At 45.3% G+C, this 15,291-nt stretch overlaps 1 protein-coding gene across 1 annotated transcript in view; it reads left to right on the top strand.

The window, feature by feature from the left end:
• LOC140398596 (alpha-2,8-sialyltransferase 8F-like) overlaps positions 1-15,291 on the top strand; it is a 48,558-nt gene that overhangs the window by 12,425 nt on the left and 20,842 nt on the right. Inside the window, exons 2-4 of the mRNA XM_072487431.1 lie at positions 3,056-3,193; positions 8,960-9,040; positions 14,939-15,025. Coding sequence (XP_072343532.1) covers positions 3,056-3,193; positions 8,960-9,040; positions 14,939-15,025 — 306 coding nt within the window. The remainder of the gene's footprint in view (positions 1-3,055; positions 3,194-8,959; positions 9,041-14,938; positions 15,026-15,291) is intronic.

Raw genomic sequence — 15,291 nt, 5'->3', positions numbered from 1 at the left:
TCTGGATTTCCAGAAAGCTTTTGACAAGGTGCCACACAAGAGGTTGCTGCATAAGATAATGATGCATGGCGTTAAGGGTAAAGTAGTACCATGGATAGAGGATTGGTTAATTAATACAAAGTAAAGTGTGGGGATTAATGGGTGTTTCTCTGGTTGGCAATCAGTAGCTTGTGGTGTCCCTCAGGGATCAGTGTTGGGCCCACAATTGTTCATAATTTATATGGATGATTTGGAGTTGGGGACCAAGGGCAATATGTCCAAGTTTGCAGACGACACTAAGATGAGTGGTAAAGCAAAAAGTGCAGAGGATACTGGAAGACTGCAGCGAGATTTGGGTATTTTAAATAAATTGGTTAGGGTCTGGCAGATGGAATACAATGTTGACAAATATGAGGTTATCCATTTTGGTAGGAATAACCGCAAAAGGAATTATTATTTAAATGATAAAATATTAAAACCTGCTGCTGTGCAGAGGGACCTGGGTGTCCTAGTGCATGAGTCGCAAAAAGTTGGTTTACAGGTGCAACAGGTGATTAAGAAGCCAAATGGAGTTACGTCCTTCATTGCTAGAGGGATGGAGTTTAAGACAAGGGAGGGTATGCTGCAATTGTATAAGGTGTTAGTGAGGTCACACCTGGAGTATTGTGTTCAGTTTTGGTCTCTTTACCTGAGAAAGGATGTACTGGAGGGTGTGCAGAGGAGATTCACTAGGTTAATCCCAGAGTTGAGGGGGTTGGATTACGAGGAGAGGTTGAGTAGACTGGGACTGTACTCGTTGGAATTTAGAAGGATGTGGGGGTGATCTTATAGAAACATATAAAATTATGAAGGGAATAGATAGGATAGATGCGGGCAAGTTGTTTCCACTGGTGGGTGAAAGCAGAACTAGGGGGCATAGCCTCAAAATAAGGGGAAGCATATTTAGGACTGAGTTTAGAAGGAACGTCTTCACCCAAAGGGTTGTGAACCTATGGAATTCCCTGCCCAGTGAAGGAGTTGAGGCTCCTTCATCAAGATAAAGGTAGGTAGTTTTTGAAGAATAAAGGGTTATGGTGTTCGGATGGGGAAGTGGAGCTTTCAAAAGATCAGCCATGATGTCATTGAATGGTGGAGCAGGCTCGAAGGGCCAGATGGCCTACTCCTAGTTCTTATGTTCTTATGAAACAAGTTGGTGGAAGCCTTCTTCTAACCCACGGATAGCAAATTTTATTTTCTCTAGCCTGAGAAATTCTGGCGGACAGCCAGTCTGCAGCCTTGCGAGTTGCTGCCAGCTGAGCACGATTCTCCAGCGGGCGAACAGGAAGGGAAAGGCTAGAGCATCGGTCCTCCTCCCCATGAAGAGCTGTCTCTGTGCAGTTATCTTGTAGCTGCTTTGTTAGCTTAGATGGTATTTCTGATAGTATGATTTTTGAAACAGCTTCTTTGCTTATATTATTTAATGCAGGTAGCAAACATGGCTGTCTGACCCATGTGTTAGGAATATAAAGTTAGTTTTAAAGGATTTATTTTTGTATTGGTAAACATTCAAATAGTTTTAAGTGTGTTTCGTTTAAGGTTTCTGTGCCTGGAAGGGTAAAACTGTAGTTAAATTCATCCTGACAAAGGTGTTTGTATGTCTGGGCATTACTTAAGTTCCAACTGTGTTTATATTTTGCTTAGAGAGGTCTGCAGCTTGAAGAATATATAGTAATAATAGGGACGTTGCTTAGTAACAAGAGGCCACCCTTGTTCTTAGTTTTAACTGGAAGCCAAAGGAGCTAGAGACAGGATCTCAGGAAGTGAACATCTCTCAACGCTGTCAGAAGAAAGACCTGGACAAGATGGGAGCTACAAAGAAGCAGGCTTCTAAATTACAAGTTACAGTCCAGATAACCAGGGAATTGGGACGGAAAGAATGTTTAATCCACCTGAAGTTAAAAGAACAGAGACAAAAAATATTGTTCAGACGAATTCAAGGAAGAGTAAAGAAGGTGTTCTGAGTTGAAGAGACAATCACGGCAACTAAATTTAAAGTAGACAGCAGATTTTAGAGATAGATTAAACATTTGACGTCAGTGTAATACCATCTGAGAATCGAAAGTTCTGAGCAAATGTAGGTAGTTTGCACAGCAATCAAGACAAAGATATCCTAAATGAGTTGGTGTGAAATCCTGAACTGGATTCACTGTTGAAAGTGGAGCAGAAGCTTTTGTTTGAAAGTCATTTGTAAAACCTGGTCTGGATTTCGGAATAAAAATGGCCAAGAGAAAAGATTATTATGAGAGAGAATTTAAGGTTTGTTTTGGGAGTGGACTTTGGAAACTGTCATGTGACAATCATCCAGGGGGATTCTGAGAATAAACCACAGACACTAACTTAGGTTTAGAGCGGAGTGTATTTGACCACAGGCACCTTGTGTGCTTAAACGGAACTCTTTGTGCTAATGAGACCATTGCAGCTTAAGATGTACTTTGCAATCCATGTTAATCCTTAAATCTGTGTATTAGTTATGCTAATGGGGAAGTAAAGAAGGACTGTATAATAATCCAACATTTTCATGTTCAATAAATGTTTATTTCTTGTTGTTTAAACTAATTTTCAGTCCTGTGTCTCAATTCCTTCAAGTTCTATAAAAAAAAAGTAAAAGTTACGGGGCAGGATTCTCCGTCCCGCCGCACCCTGTTTTCTGGTGTGGCGCACCCCCCCCCCCCCGCTGACAGCAGGATTCTCCGTCCTGGCAGCCGGCCAATGTGGGATTTCCCATTGGCCACCCCCACGGTATAGGGAAATCCGCGAGTGTGAGTGCGTTGCTGGTGAAACAGAGGATCCCGCCAACGGAGAACCCAGCCAGAACTTTTGAGCCAGAGTTCCATTCTGGGATCTTCCCATCAAGTCAGAACATCAACTGGGATTGTAACACATGTTTCAAAGAATTCAAAGCATGCTTTCAAAGAATATATATATAGCTTTAAAGTTTTTGGAATATTTTCATGGCTGTACTAGGCATGACATGGCACAGAAACCATAGCAAGAAAACTTCATTGCTGTTACTAATGGCTTGGTGGCTCTTTTCCAGGTACATGCATCAGCTGTCAAAACTGAAGTTTAACTATATGTTCGGTTCGAGGTTACAAATCAATGATACCGAAGGGAAGCGAATAAATGACAGTGAAAAAAAATCTGGTGACAGAGGCTGCACCACATGCACTGGCAGGTAAGCATTGGAGTTGAATTTCTACAAAGGTTTCTACTGATTACCATCATAACTTTGGGAAGAGACTCCAAGAGAAATTACACAAAATTCGATATTAGTGGGGCAGAGTTTGGGAGCACTGACCACAGTGCTGATAGTTAGAGAGAAAGCTTTGAAGGAGAGAGAAATGAGAAGAAAATAGTGGCTGAACAATCAGCTGTTCAGTAGCATTGGAGACTTAAGCCTGTAAGCGAACGTAGTTATGACAACTTGGGCAAGTGCATGGTCAATTTCAGCCCCACGTGCCCCGGAGTACTAGCACCAAGTGAATTAACCAATAATTCTTATGAAAATTCCAGAAATCCTTGGCTGCCCAAGAATGTGGTCACCAGGTTCGTAAGTTGAAACACAACTTGTAATAAGGATAATGATGAAATATGCAGTAATTACATCTGATAACAAGCAAACTAACCTACAACCACATTTTACTGTGCCACCCTCTGCCCACACACACAAGACAGACAAACACAGAGGCAAAGAGAGGATAAAAATAATAAGGAATAATAATAATAAAAAATAATTGCTTCAAATGGTGGTTTGCAGCATGCTTTCCTCACAGTATGTTTGTGGATTAAAGTCTCTGGTTAAAACAATGATCTTCCTTGCAGTTTAGCGCTACTACTCGCAGCTTCTCCTGGAGAGACCCCTTGCTTCACACCAAACTTTGCTTCCAGACCTCTGCCTTTGCTGGAGAAAGAATTGGTCAGCTCACACCAGCCTTTTCTGCAAAGAGAGTTGGTTCTCGCACTGGCCTTATGTTGAGAATTAGTTGAATATTTCTGGAACGAGTTGTCAGATTCTGAACCTTTCCTGTACGGCCTGCAATGGTTCCCCAGTAAACCGACTTATCCAGCTTTCAGCCAGGTCAGAAACACAGGCGCTCTGGAGAAAAACAGAGGGTGGAGAGAGTGGGTCTTCCCTCTAAGCTTCCAAAATGAAACTGAAAGCTCCTTAGGTCTCTAAATCATTTCGGTGGGATCAGATCCAATAACCACCCGTTACCGGGCAGATCGCAGCCTTTTGGGCCAATTCATTGGCCACTAGACACATCAATCAAATTGAGCCATCACAGAGGCCAGCCAATCGACAATCTCCAGTCTAAAACAGCACAGCCTTCTGGATCCTTCCATTTGAATTAAAGGCACAGGCCATCACTTCTAGAAGGATGGGTGAATAAATTAGCAGATGACACTAAAGTCAGTGGAGTTGTGGACATTGCGGAAGGATGTTACAAGTTACAGAGGGACATAGATAAGCTGCAGCGCTGGGCTGAGAGGTGGCAAATGGAGTTTAATGCAGAAAAGTGTGAGGTGATTCATTTTGGAAGGAATAACAGGAAGACAGAGTACTGGGCTAATGGTAAGATTCTTGGCAGTGTGGATGAGCAGAGAGATCTCGGTGTCCATGTACACAGATCCCTGAAAGTTGCCACTCAGGTTGAGAGGGTTGTTAAGAAGGCGTACAGTGTGTTAGTTTTTATTGGTAGAGGGATTGAGTTTCGGAGCCATGAGGTCATGTTGCAGCTGTAAAAAACTCTGGTGCGGCCGCATTTAGAGTATTGCGTGCAATTCTGGTCACCGCATTATAGGAAGGATGTGGAAGCATTGGAAAGGGTGCAGAGGAGATGTACCAGAATGTTGCCTGGTATGGAGGGAAGATCTTATGAGGAAAGGCTGAGGGACTTGAGGCTATTTTCGTTAGAGAGAAGAAGGTTAAGAGGTGACTTAATTGAGGCATACAAGATGATCAGAGGATTGGATAGGGTGGACAGTGAGAGCCTTTTCCTCGGATGGTGATGTCTAGCACGAGGGGACATAGCTTTAAATTGAGGGGAGATAGATATAAGACAGACGTCAGAGGTAGGTTCTTTACTCAGAGAGTAGTAAGGGTGTGGAATGCCCTGCCTGCAACAGTAGTGGAGTCGCCAACACTAAGGGTATTCAAATGGTCATTGGATAGACATATGGACGATAAGGGAATCGTGTAGATAGGCTTTAGAGTGGTTTCACAGGTCGGCGCAACATCGAGGGCTGAAGGGCCTGTACTGCGCTGTAATGTTCTATGTTCTGCTCGAATTAAAATGGCCGACTGCCTTCAAGACACATGTCCATAAATCTTCCATGGATCAGAAACGTAATGGCAAAAATAAAAGAAAGGAGAAAGCTAGGGAATAGACAGGGAATAAACAAAAAGGAATGGGAAGGAGTCTTACAACATATAGGAAGGATCAGTGTTCACTCACCCCCATTTGAGTACTTCAATCCGGTTTTAAAATGTGATGTGACTATCTTTCATTTCCCTTTGTCATAACCCATACATACTTCCACTCTTTTTTTGAAGTTACAAACTTCTTCAGTTTCCTTTCAAATGCCTCAGCTACATTAGTGTTTATTACCAGAGGTATTTATTCGTTTTACATTTGGGCGCACAATTTGGTACTAAATGGCTTCTATAGCTCCAATATGGCATCCAAGAAGCACCTGCTCATCATGAGCTGCAATTGGACCAACCACCCTATTGATAAAAGACCTGACCGCACCTGTCCACACCTGACTTCCCTCTGAATTTGCAAATAAGGGACCATCTGCCCCAGTGCGAAGTGGGTTTTCCCTGGGGAAAATCAAGCCATAACCAACATGACTAATCTTTAATATGTAAAGGTGTGCTCTCTAGATGTTCCCTAAATTGCATTTTTAAACTTCGCCTTCCCTTTTAACCATATTGTATGGTTCCTCAGATCTGACTCTGCACAGAATAACTCTCAACTACTTTCATTATTTCAAGTATTTGCATCATGTGCATCTTTCTTTAACATTTTTATCTTGAACTCTCTGCACCAGTCTCATTGCATAACCCAGTAGACAACACGATGACCGGTTTTTGAGTGTCCCATCTTTGGAACCACTCTCTGGATGGGCCAAGAGTATCCTTGGAGGATTTGACTTTTTCCCCTACCCTAACTAATGTTTCCCTTGCTCCAATAAAAGGGTGCTGAATCGTATAGTTACAGCACAGATGAGAATAAAAACAGGAGCATTTTCAGGGACAAGGAAACTTCAGTTGACCTCTCAAGTCCATGTATTCTATTTATTAATGGAATGTAGGTATTACTGGCAAGGCCAACACATCTTGATGAATCAATGCCAACTTCTTCAATGTCATCTTCGCACCGGTGCTCCTTGTTGACTCAATACAATATAGGAAAATGTTCTTACCCACCAAGCCAGTTGCAAAGGTATTTTCTTGCAATTGGTGTTTTTGTTTAAATAAAAAAGTCATGCTTGTGAATGAGGATGTATGCTGATTTTTAATTGTGCAAATGAGTCAGCAACCCATGCTGAGGAAGATACCCAGAGATTGCGAATCATGACAAAATGCTAGATGATTTGTGTTGCTTCATGAGCTTCACGACAGTGACCTCTGCATGGTTTTCTTGAAGGTGCCTATTAACCTCACTGCAGAATCATAGAATTTACAGTGCAGAAGGAGGCTATTCGGCCCATCGAGTCTGCAATGGCCCTTGCAAAGAGCACCCTACGTAAGCCCACACCTCTACCCTATCCCTGTAACCCCACCTAACCTTTAGGGCAAATTAGCATGGCCAGTCCACCTACACCTGCACATCTTTGGACTGTGGGAGGAAACCCACGCAGACAGTCACCCAAGGTGGGAATTGAACCCGGGTCCCTAGAGCTGTGAGGCAGCAGTGCTGACCACTGTGCCATTGTGCCGCCTAGGGCTAGTGAGTAATCAAATTAAGTATCCTTTGAACTATATAATGACTCCCAATCAACCTTTCTGGCCTCGAAAGTGAACAATCCTTCAGGCAATGAATTGTTACTGGAAATTTCACAAATGTGAAATGTCAAATTACATTTTTTCCTTTCTATCCCTTCTTCTTTCCCTCTCTTGATTTCTCTTTCTGGATATACATTGAATTCCCCCACTAGTTCACCATCATTCCCCTGTTCTCCTGATTCTCACCCCTTAAATCTCACTCATTGAGGTGCTGTGATTCTGGTCTCATTGCTCACCAAGGTCACATACCTCTTTCAGTCGCTGTCCCGTTATCAGTTTACACTTCCAGCAACTTCGAAGACAAAACATTTGAGGTGAAATGCGCAGGAAAATGTCTAACCAATCGGGCATGCCAAACAATAACCTGCTCTAGCAAGTTCCAGCTTGGTTACGAGGCAGCACAATTTTCAATCAACAAAGAAGATTGCAGGTAATAAGACAAGCAACCCCTGACCAAGTCCACTACTGCCAACTCACCTTGAAGCAGCCTCTTTTATTACAGTCTTTCAGAAAATGTAAAGATTATTTAAAAACTGGTAAACATGGAGAACAATGAATCGAATTGGGGAAGAATACTAAAATAGTTTTATGGAAACTAAAATACTTAAGTGTACTTAAGCTTAACAATGTTGAAATTGGACGTTGGCATGGATGCAAAAGAGACCGAATCATGTTGCCCACCTATTACAGACCCCTCCCAATGTTCAATTCCATTGACTTTGTTCAATTTCACCCACTCATTGCAAAGTATTGAAATATTTTAAATCTACGGACTATCACTATGGTGCGAGGTGATGCACTAAGCAGGGCAATATGACATAATCATAATAATCTTTATTAGTGTCACAAGTAGGCTTACATTAACACTGCAATGAAGTTACTGTGAAAAGCCCCTAGTCGCCACACTGCGGGGCCTGTTCAGTTCGGTACACTTGAGGTTCACCTAACAAGCACGTCTTTCCGGACTTGTGGGAGGAAACTGGAGCACCCGGAGGAAACTCACGTAGACACGGGAAGAACGTGCAGACTCCGCACAAACAGTGGCCCAAGCCGGGAATCGAATCTGGTCCCTGGCGCTGTGAAGCAACAGTGTTAACCACTGTGCTATCATGCCACCCATGAGTGGCCCATTTATTCCTCTTGCCATTTCCTCTGCAATTTATCCCTCCTCGGGGCACTGAACCATGTTGGGGAAACAACATTTCCAGAGGTGCTTGCTGCACTCTGCTGCCACCTCCAAGTAACTATCGTCAATTATAATGCTGCTTAGCTGAAATTAGCATCGAGTGCCAAGTTACGCAGTGGGCTTCTCCTGAGCTACAATGATTGAATACTATTGGCGAGTTGTTTACTCACAGCAGGATTCTTCACGGGAGAACTGTGACTTGCCAGTGAGTTCCTTCCAGCTGCAAAGTGTTTTTATTGGAAGGAACACATTAGCCACAGCACAGAACTTGTGTCTCTGAAGCACAGATATTTACAATGAAGTGGTCTTTCTGTACTCGCATCCCTCACTCCATTCCTCCAAGGTTACATCATATAACTGATGGGCATCTGACCTATTCCCGGTTTTCCAGCTTTGCCACTCTTAGACCAATTGTTAAGGCACTCGCAAGAGTTTCCACAGACCAATGTTGTTCTTTCCGCTTTGAAGAACCCATTTTGTGCTCATCTGCCCATTCTATGTAATCCAAGATGGCGAGGAGGTTCCCACAAGCCATCCAATTGCAGAGTTTATAGAGCATTGAATCATCAACATTCCTTCCCACTTCACTGCATTCCCAAAATAGCTTTGCCAAAAACCTGGAAAGTGAAAAGTTTAGGGTTATATTTTACAGTATAAATTCCTTCGAATACTGTATGTACTAAGTTAGTGATTACATACCTGCGACGCAGTTCTCCAGTTAACAACACTTTTGTTTTGTTTAGTCAGGTGCTGAACTTCTGGAAAAAAGAGTTAACAGGATGTGCGAAGATTTACAGGGATATAGCAGCATCTCCCATTCAATGGTGAGACACCCTTTAATTGTTTCTCAACCACCCTGTATTCTTGCAAGCATTTTCCAAATGTAAATACTGATGAGATTCACAATCGACATGCTTATCTCGGCAAAGTTTGCACTTTTATTTCTGCCCACCCATTGGTTAGTACCTTCAGGCTCGTTTCTATAGCTTCCGACAGCCCATAACGTTCATAGAATTTACGGTGCAAAATGAGGCCCTTCGGCCCATCGAGTCTGCACAGGCCCTTGGAAAGAGCACCCTACCTAAGCCCACACCTCCACCCTATCCCCGTATCCCAGTAACCCCATCTAACCTTTTTTGGACACTTAAGGGCAATTTATCACAGCCAATCCACCTAATCTTTGCACTGTGGGAGGAAACCAGAGCACCCAGAGGAATCCTACACAGCCAAGGGGAGAATGTGCAGACTCTCACTGGAGGGAAGGATAGGGTGCCCTATCTCTATTGCTGCTCTATGACTGCCAACAAGCTGATGTATCAGATCAGCATGGACCCAATGGGAGTGTCCACACTCCGTTGTACCACCTTCTCTTGGGCCCGGATCACAGCCAGCACCCCTCCAATGTCCATCGGGCCAGGGGGCAGAATTGAACCTCTTCTCAAGCGCATGCCGAGTTATTTTGTGTTTCCAGCCATAATTCTTCCTTCCCATAATTATGCCGTCTTCCTCTCTCTATCAATGTGTATCATTGTCATCCCGATGATTAGGGCTCTGTGGCTCAAACATGGCTGACACCATACAGGGTAAGAATCCCAACATAAAATAGCTGCGCTACCACAATGAATAATACTTGAAAGTTGGAACAGTGGTAAAGGGAATTTAGGAATTGCTGGATGACCATGGACCAGAGCTCCATCTTGTTTGCCTTCTGCCGTGTTAACTCCACGAAAGAATGAGTCGAAAGTTAATCTTTTACCTCAGGCTGGTTTATCTTAAGACAGCTCAGCAAAGTGACAGTCTTCCACACCCCACTGTTCCAGCTGTGTCCATTTATATGTGTACCAACACTCGTAATCTGAATTTGTTGGCGACTGTTGGCGCATTGCCAATCAGGATGGTGCGGCAATGTTTGCAGAGTGACAAGGAGAATTGCTGGATAACCTATTTTGGACAAATTGTAGCTGTCAACTAGTCTACAACAGATCCAAAAAAGGCATGAGGAGAACTTCAGTGCAGTTGAGCTGTGGCCATAGTTCCAAAGTCACCGTTTCTATCCCAAGCGTGCTAGACCCACCCACGCAATAACGTTATTGCAATGGACAGCATGCTGCTTATGTGGATCATTTCGCATTCTTACCACCTGGACAATATGACCTCATGTTCTATTCCAGCACCACATCAAAGGGACAGAGCCCGACATAAAAACAGAGGGCGGGATTCTCCACTCCCGCGCCGAAGTGCCCACGCCGTCGGGAACGCCGTCAAGGTTCACGACGGCGCGAAACAGCCCCTATCCCGACCGATTCAGGCCCCGACAATGGGCTAGGATCGGGGCCGCGTCATCTACACGCGCCAGGCCTTGTCGCCGCGTAAAGGCGGCGCCGCATAGATGACGCGGCCGGCGCCGCATAACTGGCCAACCCGCGCATGCGTGGTTGCCGTCCTCTCTGAGTCCGCCCCGCAAGAAGATGGCGGACGGATCTTGCGGGGCCGCGGAAGGAAGGAGGTCCTCCTTCAGAGAGGACGGCCCGACGATCGGTGGGCACCAATCGCGGGCCATGCCACATTTGAGGTACCCCCTGGTGCAGGATTCCCCCCCCCCCCCCGCAGGCCGCCCCCCCCCCCCCCCCCAGCATTCCCGCTCTGTTCCCGATGGCAGCGACCAGGTGTGGACGACGCTGGGGGTAACCCGCCGTTTTGGCCTGGCCGCTCGGCCCATCCGGACCTGAGAATAGCAGGGGTGCCGGAGAATTGCCATTTTGGGTGTCTCCGGCGATTTTCCGGCCTGCGGCCCGCGGAACTCGACGGGGCCGTTCCCGCCGCTTGGGAGAATCGCGGGAGGGCGTCGGACCTGCGTCGCGGGAAATTATGGCGGCCCAGGCGATTCTCCCAACCGGCGCGGGAGTGGAGAATCTCTCCCCTTGTTTGCCAATCTGTTGTTTTATTGGGTTTCAAACAAACAAACTACTATCATATGTTGCTAACTTTTGGTTGGTTCAATTGGCTCTGTTTTATAACCTTTGCTCTCGGGTCACCAGATATCTTTATGATACCGCCACGAGATTCAAGTTCAAGTAATGATCAATAACTCAATACACCAATTAGTAAGATTCAAATCAAAGCACATTTATTATACACAGTAATCGCTACTCATGCATAAATTCTACTTCTAAGCTACTTCTACAACTAACAGGCCTATACTTAGCTTCGGACTGGCCCACCAGGTCAGGGGAACAAATGGCCTTTCGTTCGGGTTCTGAGTCTGCGGGATTCGAAGTTGGTACGGATTGGTAGCTAGGAGCGCCTATCTCGTAGCGAGCGTTGACTTAAAACTTACTGGATCTCGGCGGCAGCTGCACCGGTCACTGTCAAGGGTTGGTTCGCGTTGCTGAGTGACCCGGTCAAGAAGAACTATTCGAACTTGGGAGCTTAACTTTATAGTCCCCAGGGGCTTCCCACCCTTGGGGTGGACCCTGGACCTGGTTCCAAGTGATTGGACTTCATTCCAATCGCTTGGTTCGATTTCTCCAATACTGGAGCGGTTCCCTGGTCGATGGGCGATCTTGAGGTGTCCGTTAACCTCTTTTGTGTTGGCTCCTGCTGGCGCCGAGGAGTCTGGCTTGGCTTTGTTTTTCCCAAATGTTTCGATTGTACCCGGGGATCGCTCATTAGTATGTAGATGGCTGCTACATTATTATGCAGGTGGCTACTTGTATCGATGCTGTCTGGGCTTTTGCAGAGTTTAATACACAGTAAACTTGCACCTGCTAGTTTCTGCCTGTGTTGCCTGAATTTCCCTTCAGCCTTCGCTGTTCTCCATTTTACATCAGGAGTTGGCCAACCCAGGTGGCTACACATGCCAAATGGAGCAGTGTCACTTGTAGATGATAGGGGTCAGTTTTACAAAGCTCTTCAATCTATCCAGTGATGAAAGTTTGGAAAAACATGTCTGCACCCAAGTTGGCTGTGTCATCCAGAGAAGCCTTTATAAGCAACATGTATTTATATAGCGCCTTTCATAACTTCAGGACATCCCAAAGCCATTTACAGTGAGTAAAGTACATTTGAAGTGTAGTTACTGCTCTAATACAGGAAACGCAGCAGCCAATTTATGCACAGCAAGCTCCCACAAACCTCAGTCTGATAATAACCAGTGTGCTAATAACCAGGATTTAGTAGTATTGATTGAGGGATAAGTATTGACTCCCCAGCTCTTCTTCAAAATAGTGCTATGGAATTTTTTTATGCCAACCTTGGTTTAAAAAAATTAATAATAATCTTTATTACTGTCTCAAGTAGGCTTACATTAACACTGCAATGAAGTTACTGTGAAACTCCCCGAGTCGCCACATTCCGGCGCCTGTTCGGGTACACGGAGGGAGAATCCAGAATGTCCAAATTACCTAACAGCACGTCTTTCAGGACTTGTGGGAGGAAAACGGAGCACCCGGAGGAAATCCACGCAGACACTGGGAGAACGTGCAGACTCCGCACAGTCAGTGACCCAAGCCAGGAATCGAACCTGGGGCCCTCGCGCTGTGAAGCCATTGTGCTAACCACTATGCTACCGTGCTGGCCACGGATTGCTTTTGGTTACTTGAAGACATGTCTAAGAAGTGTCTTATGACCAGCATCGTTGCAAGAATGATAGGAACGATGATACAGTTCCAAGTCAGGATGGTGGATGACGAGGAGAACTTATAGCTGGTGGTGTTCCCAGGTACCTGCTGCCCTGTCCTTCTTGGTGGTAAAGGCCACATGTTCGGCAAGTGTTGTCGAAGGAAACTTGATGAGTTGCTGTCGTGCATTGTGTAGATTGGTACACAGCTGCCACTGTGTGTCAGTGTGGAATTTCAATCTAATGGGCTCTTTTGTCCTGGATGCTGTTGAGCTTCTTGAGTGTTGTTGGAGCTGCAAGGAAAGTGGGGAGTATCCCATTACATTCCTGACTTGTGCCTTGTAGATAGTGGACAGGCTTTGGGGAGTCAGCAGGTGAGTTACTCTCTGACCTTTTCTTTAAAATAAATTCAGAATACCCAATTCATTTTTCTAATTAAGGGGCAATTTAGCATGGCCAATCCACTTTTATTAGTAACGGGACATCTTTGGGTTGTGGGGGCGAAACCCACACAAACACGTGGAGAATGTGCAAACTCCACACAACCAGTGACCCAGAGCCGGGATCGAACCTGGGACTTTGGCGCCGTGAGGTGGCAATGCCAACCATTGCGCCACGTGCTGCCCTGTCTCTGACCTGCTCTCCTAGCCACAGTATTCATATGGCTAGTCCTGTACAGTTTCTGGTCAATAGCAACCCCCTAGGATGTTATGAGGTGTGAAGTTCAGCTCAGGATTAAACAGAAAATCAGATGCAAAGTGCAGTTTAACCTATCACAACGATTGGGACAGGAGGAATGGAGCCATTTTCAAGTTCATGGCTTTGATCTTATTGAAGCTAAACTCATGGGGCCAGCTTGATATTGGACAGGCAACATAAAGGCAATCCAGTCGGGACAAGCTGAAACGAAAGCAGAAAATGCTGGAAAAGCTCCGGTAGATCAGGCAGCTTCCGCGATTCTCCGTCTGTTGGGATTCTCTTTTCCTGCTGGCCGCACACCACTGCCCGCGGGTCTCCCGGTGGGAGCAGAGAACGTCGTGCCGCCAAGGGGGGGGGGGACCAGAGAATCCCGCACCATTGTACAAGTTTCGGCTCAATGAATGTTTGTCGAAATCCAGGTATCAAATTTTATGATGGATGATGAAATTGGTGGAACGCGGGGGAACAGCATACGGAAGCAGGAGCATATACTTTAGCAAGACACTGGAAATCTGGGGAGGAAATCCATCAAAGTTGATGGGGAAAAAGTTTGAAATCTTGACATTGGGCAGAACAAACATTAGTAAAAGACAAAATGAAGATTAATCTTCCACCTTGGCTTTACACTGAGGTTTGGGTCTTGATCCGACATTTCTGCATTCTTCAATAAGAGTAGAACAAGGATAAGCCTTTTGATCCAGCAAGATCACCCCTTCCACAGGCAAGTTCCCACTGACCCTCTCATTGACTTCCCACAAATTAATTCATCACCTCAGAGATATTTGTGTTCGACACTCAACAGCCTGCAAAGGGAATTGAGGAAAATTGCCAAAATTCCGTTTGTGCTTGAATCTCCACGAATCACCCAGTCCGGCTGTACTTTGGAGAATAAAATCCAGCCCAGCAGCACCGTGAAGGGGTTCCTGCGACACTAAAGGAGGCCACTCGGGCCGTCAATCCCGTGCTGTCTCTGAAGGGGCCCGCCCAATTAAACCCACTGCCCTGCTCTTTCCCCTTGTCCCTGTAAATATTGCTTGTTGGGGTACTGATCTACATCCCTGCCAAAACGTTACTGTTGAATTACATTTCCAACTAGCTATTTGTCTGAGGCGAAAATGAAATTGCTTTTGAAATAAGCAACTGCACCTCATCTGCTTTTGCTGAGCGTCTATTCCATATCCACTGAAAGAAATTGCAATTCAGGAGAAAGAATGTTTCTTGCGGAGTTGCTGGAATCACGCCCGTTTTAGACTCTCTCTCCCTTTTGTTGCTGACAGCCGAACTCAAGCAAACTGCTTGTATCTGACGTTGTTGTGTGCCTCTGCATTTTGAAGAAATCAATAATTTTCTTACCCCTGAGCCCCTCATCTTGTGTTTTTTTTCTCTCGCGCGCATTCAATTTTAGGCAGACTGAAGAAGACGTCATTAAAAATATCACAGAGCTTCAGAAATGCCAGTGGCACAAACAGGAACTCGCAGCCGAAGAATTCAGGTACCACCCCGGGGCTTAAAGTGCAAGTGAAATCTTTCAGATTCTTTGTGGGATGTTACAAAATGTTTATGGTGGAGGACAGGCTTTTCGGCTTAGCGGGTCTGTCTCAGTGTTTTCATGCTGCACACTTTCCTCTCCCCCTCCCGATCCAGGTCCCGATCCCGACCTCATCATCATGACCTTCCACGCCTTTCCACCTCATCCCCATTGAGCTTTCTCTTGAATACATCCATCCCCACAACCTTTCGACATATCTGAGCTCCTCT

This window comes from Scyliorhinus torazame, chromosome 21 (assembly GCF_047496885.1).
Source record: "Scyliorhinus torazame isolate Kashiwa2021f chromosome 21, sScyTor2.1, whole genome shotgun sequence".
In the NCBI taxonomy this organism is placed as follows: domain Eukaryota; kingdom Metazoa; phylum Chordata; class Chondrichthyes; order Carcharhiniformes; family Scyliorhinidae; genus Scyliorhinus; species Scyliorhinus torazame.
Note: the sequence above shows the minus strand (reverse complement) of the source record. Positions and strands in the feature narration are given on the sequence as shown.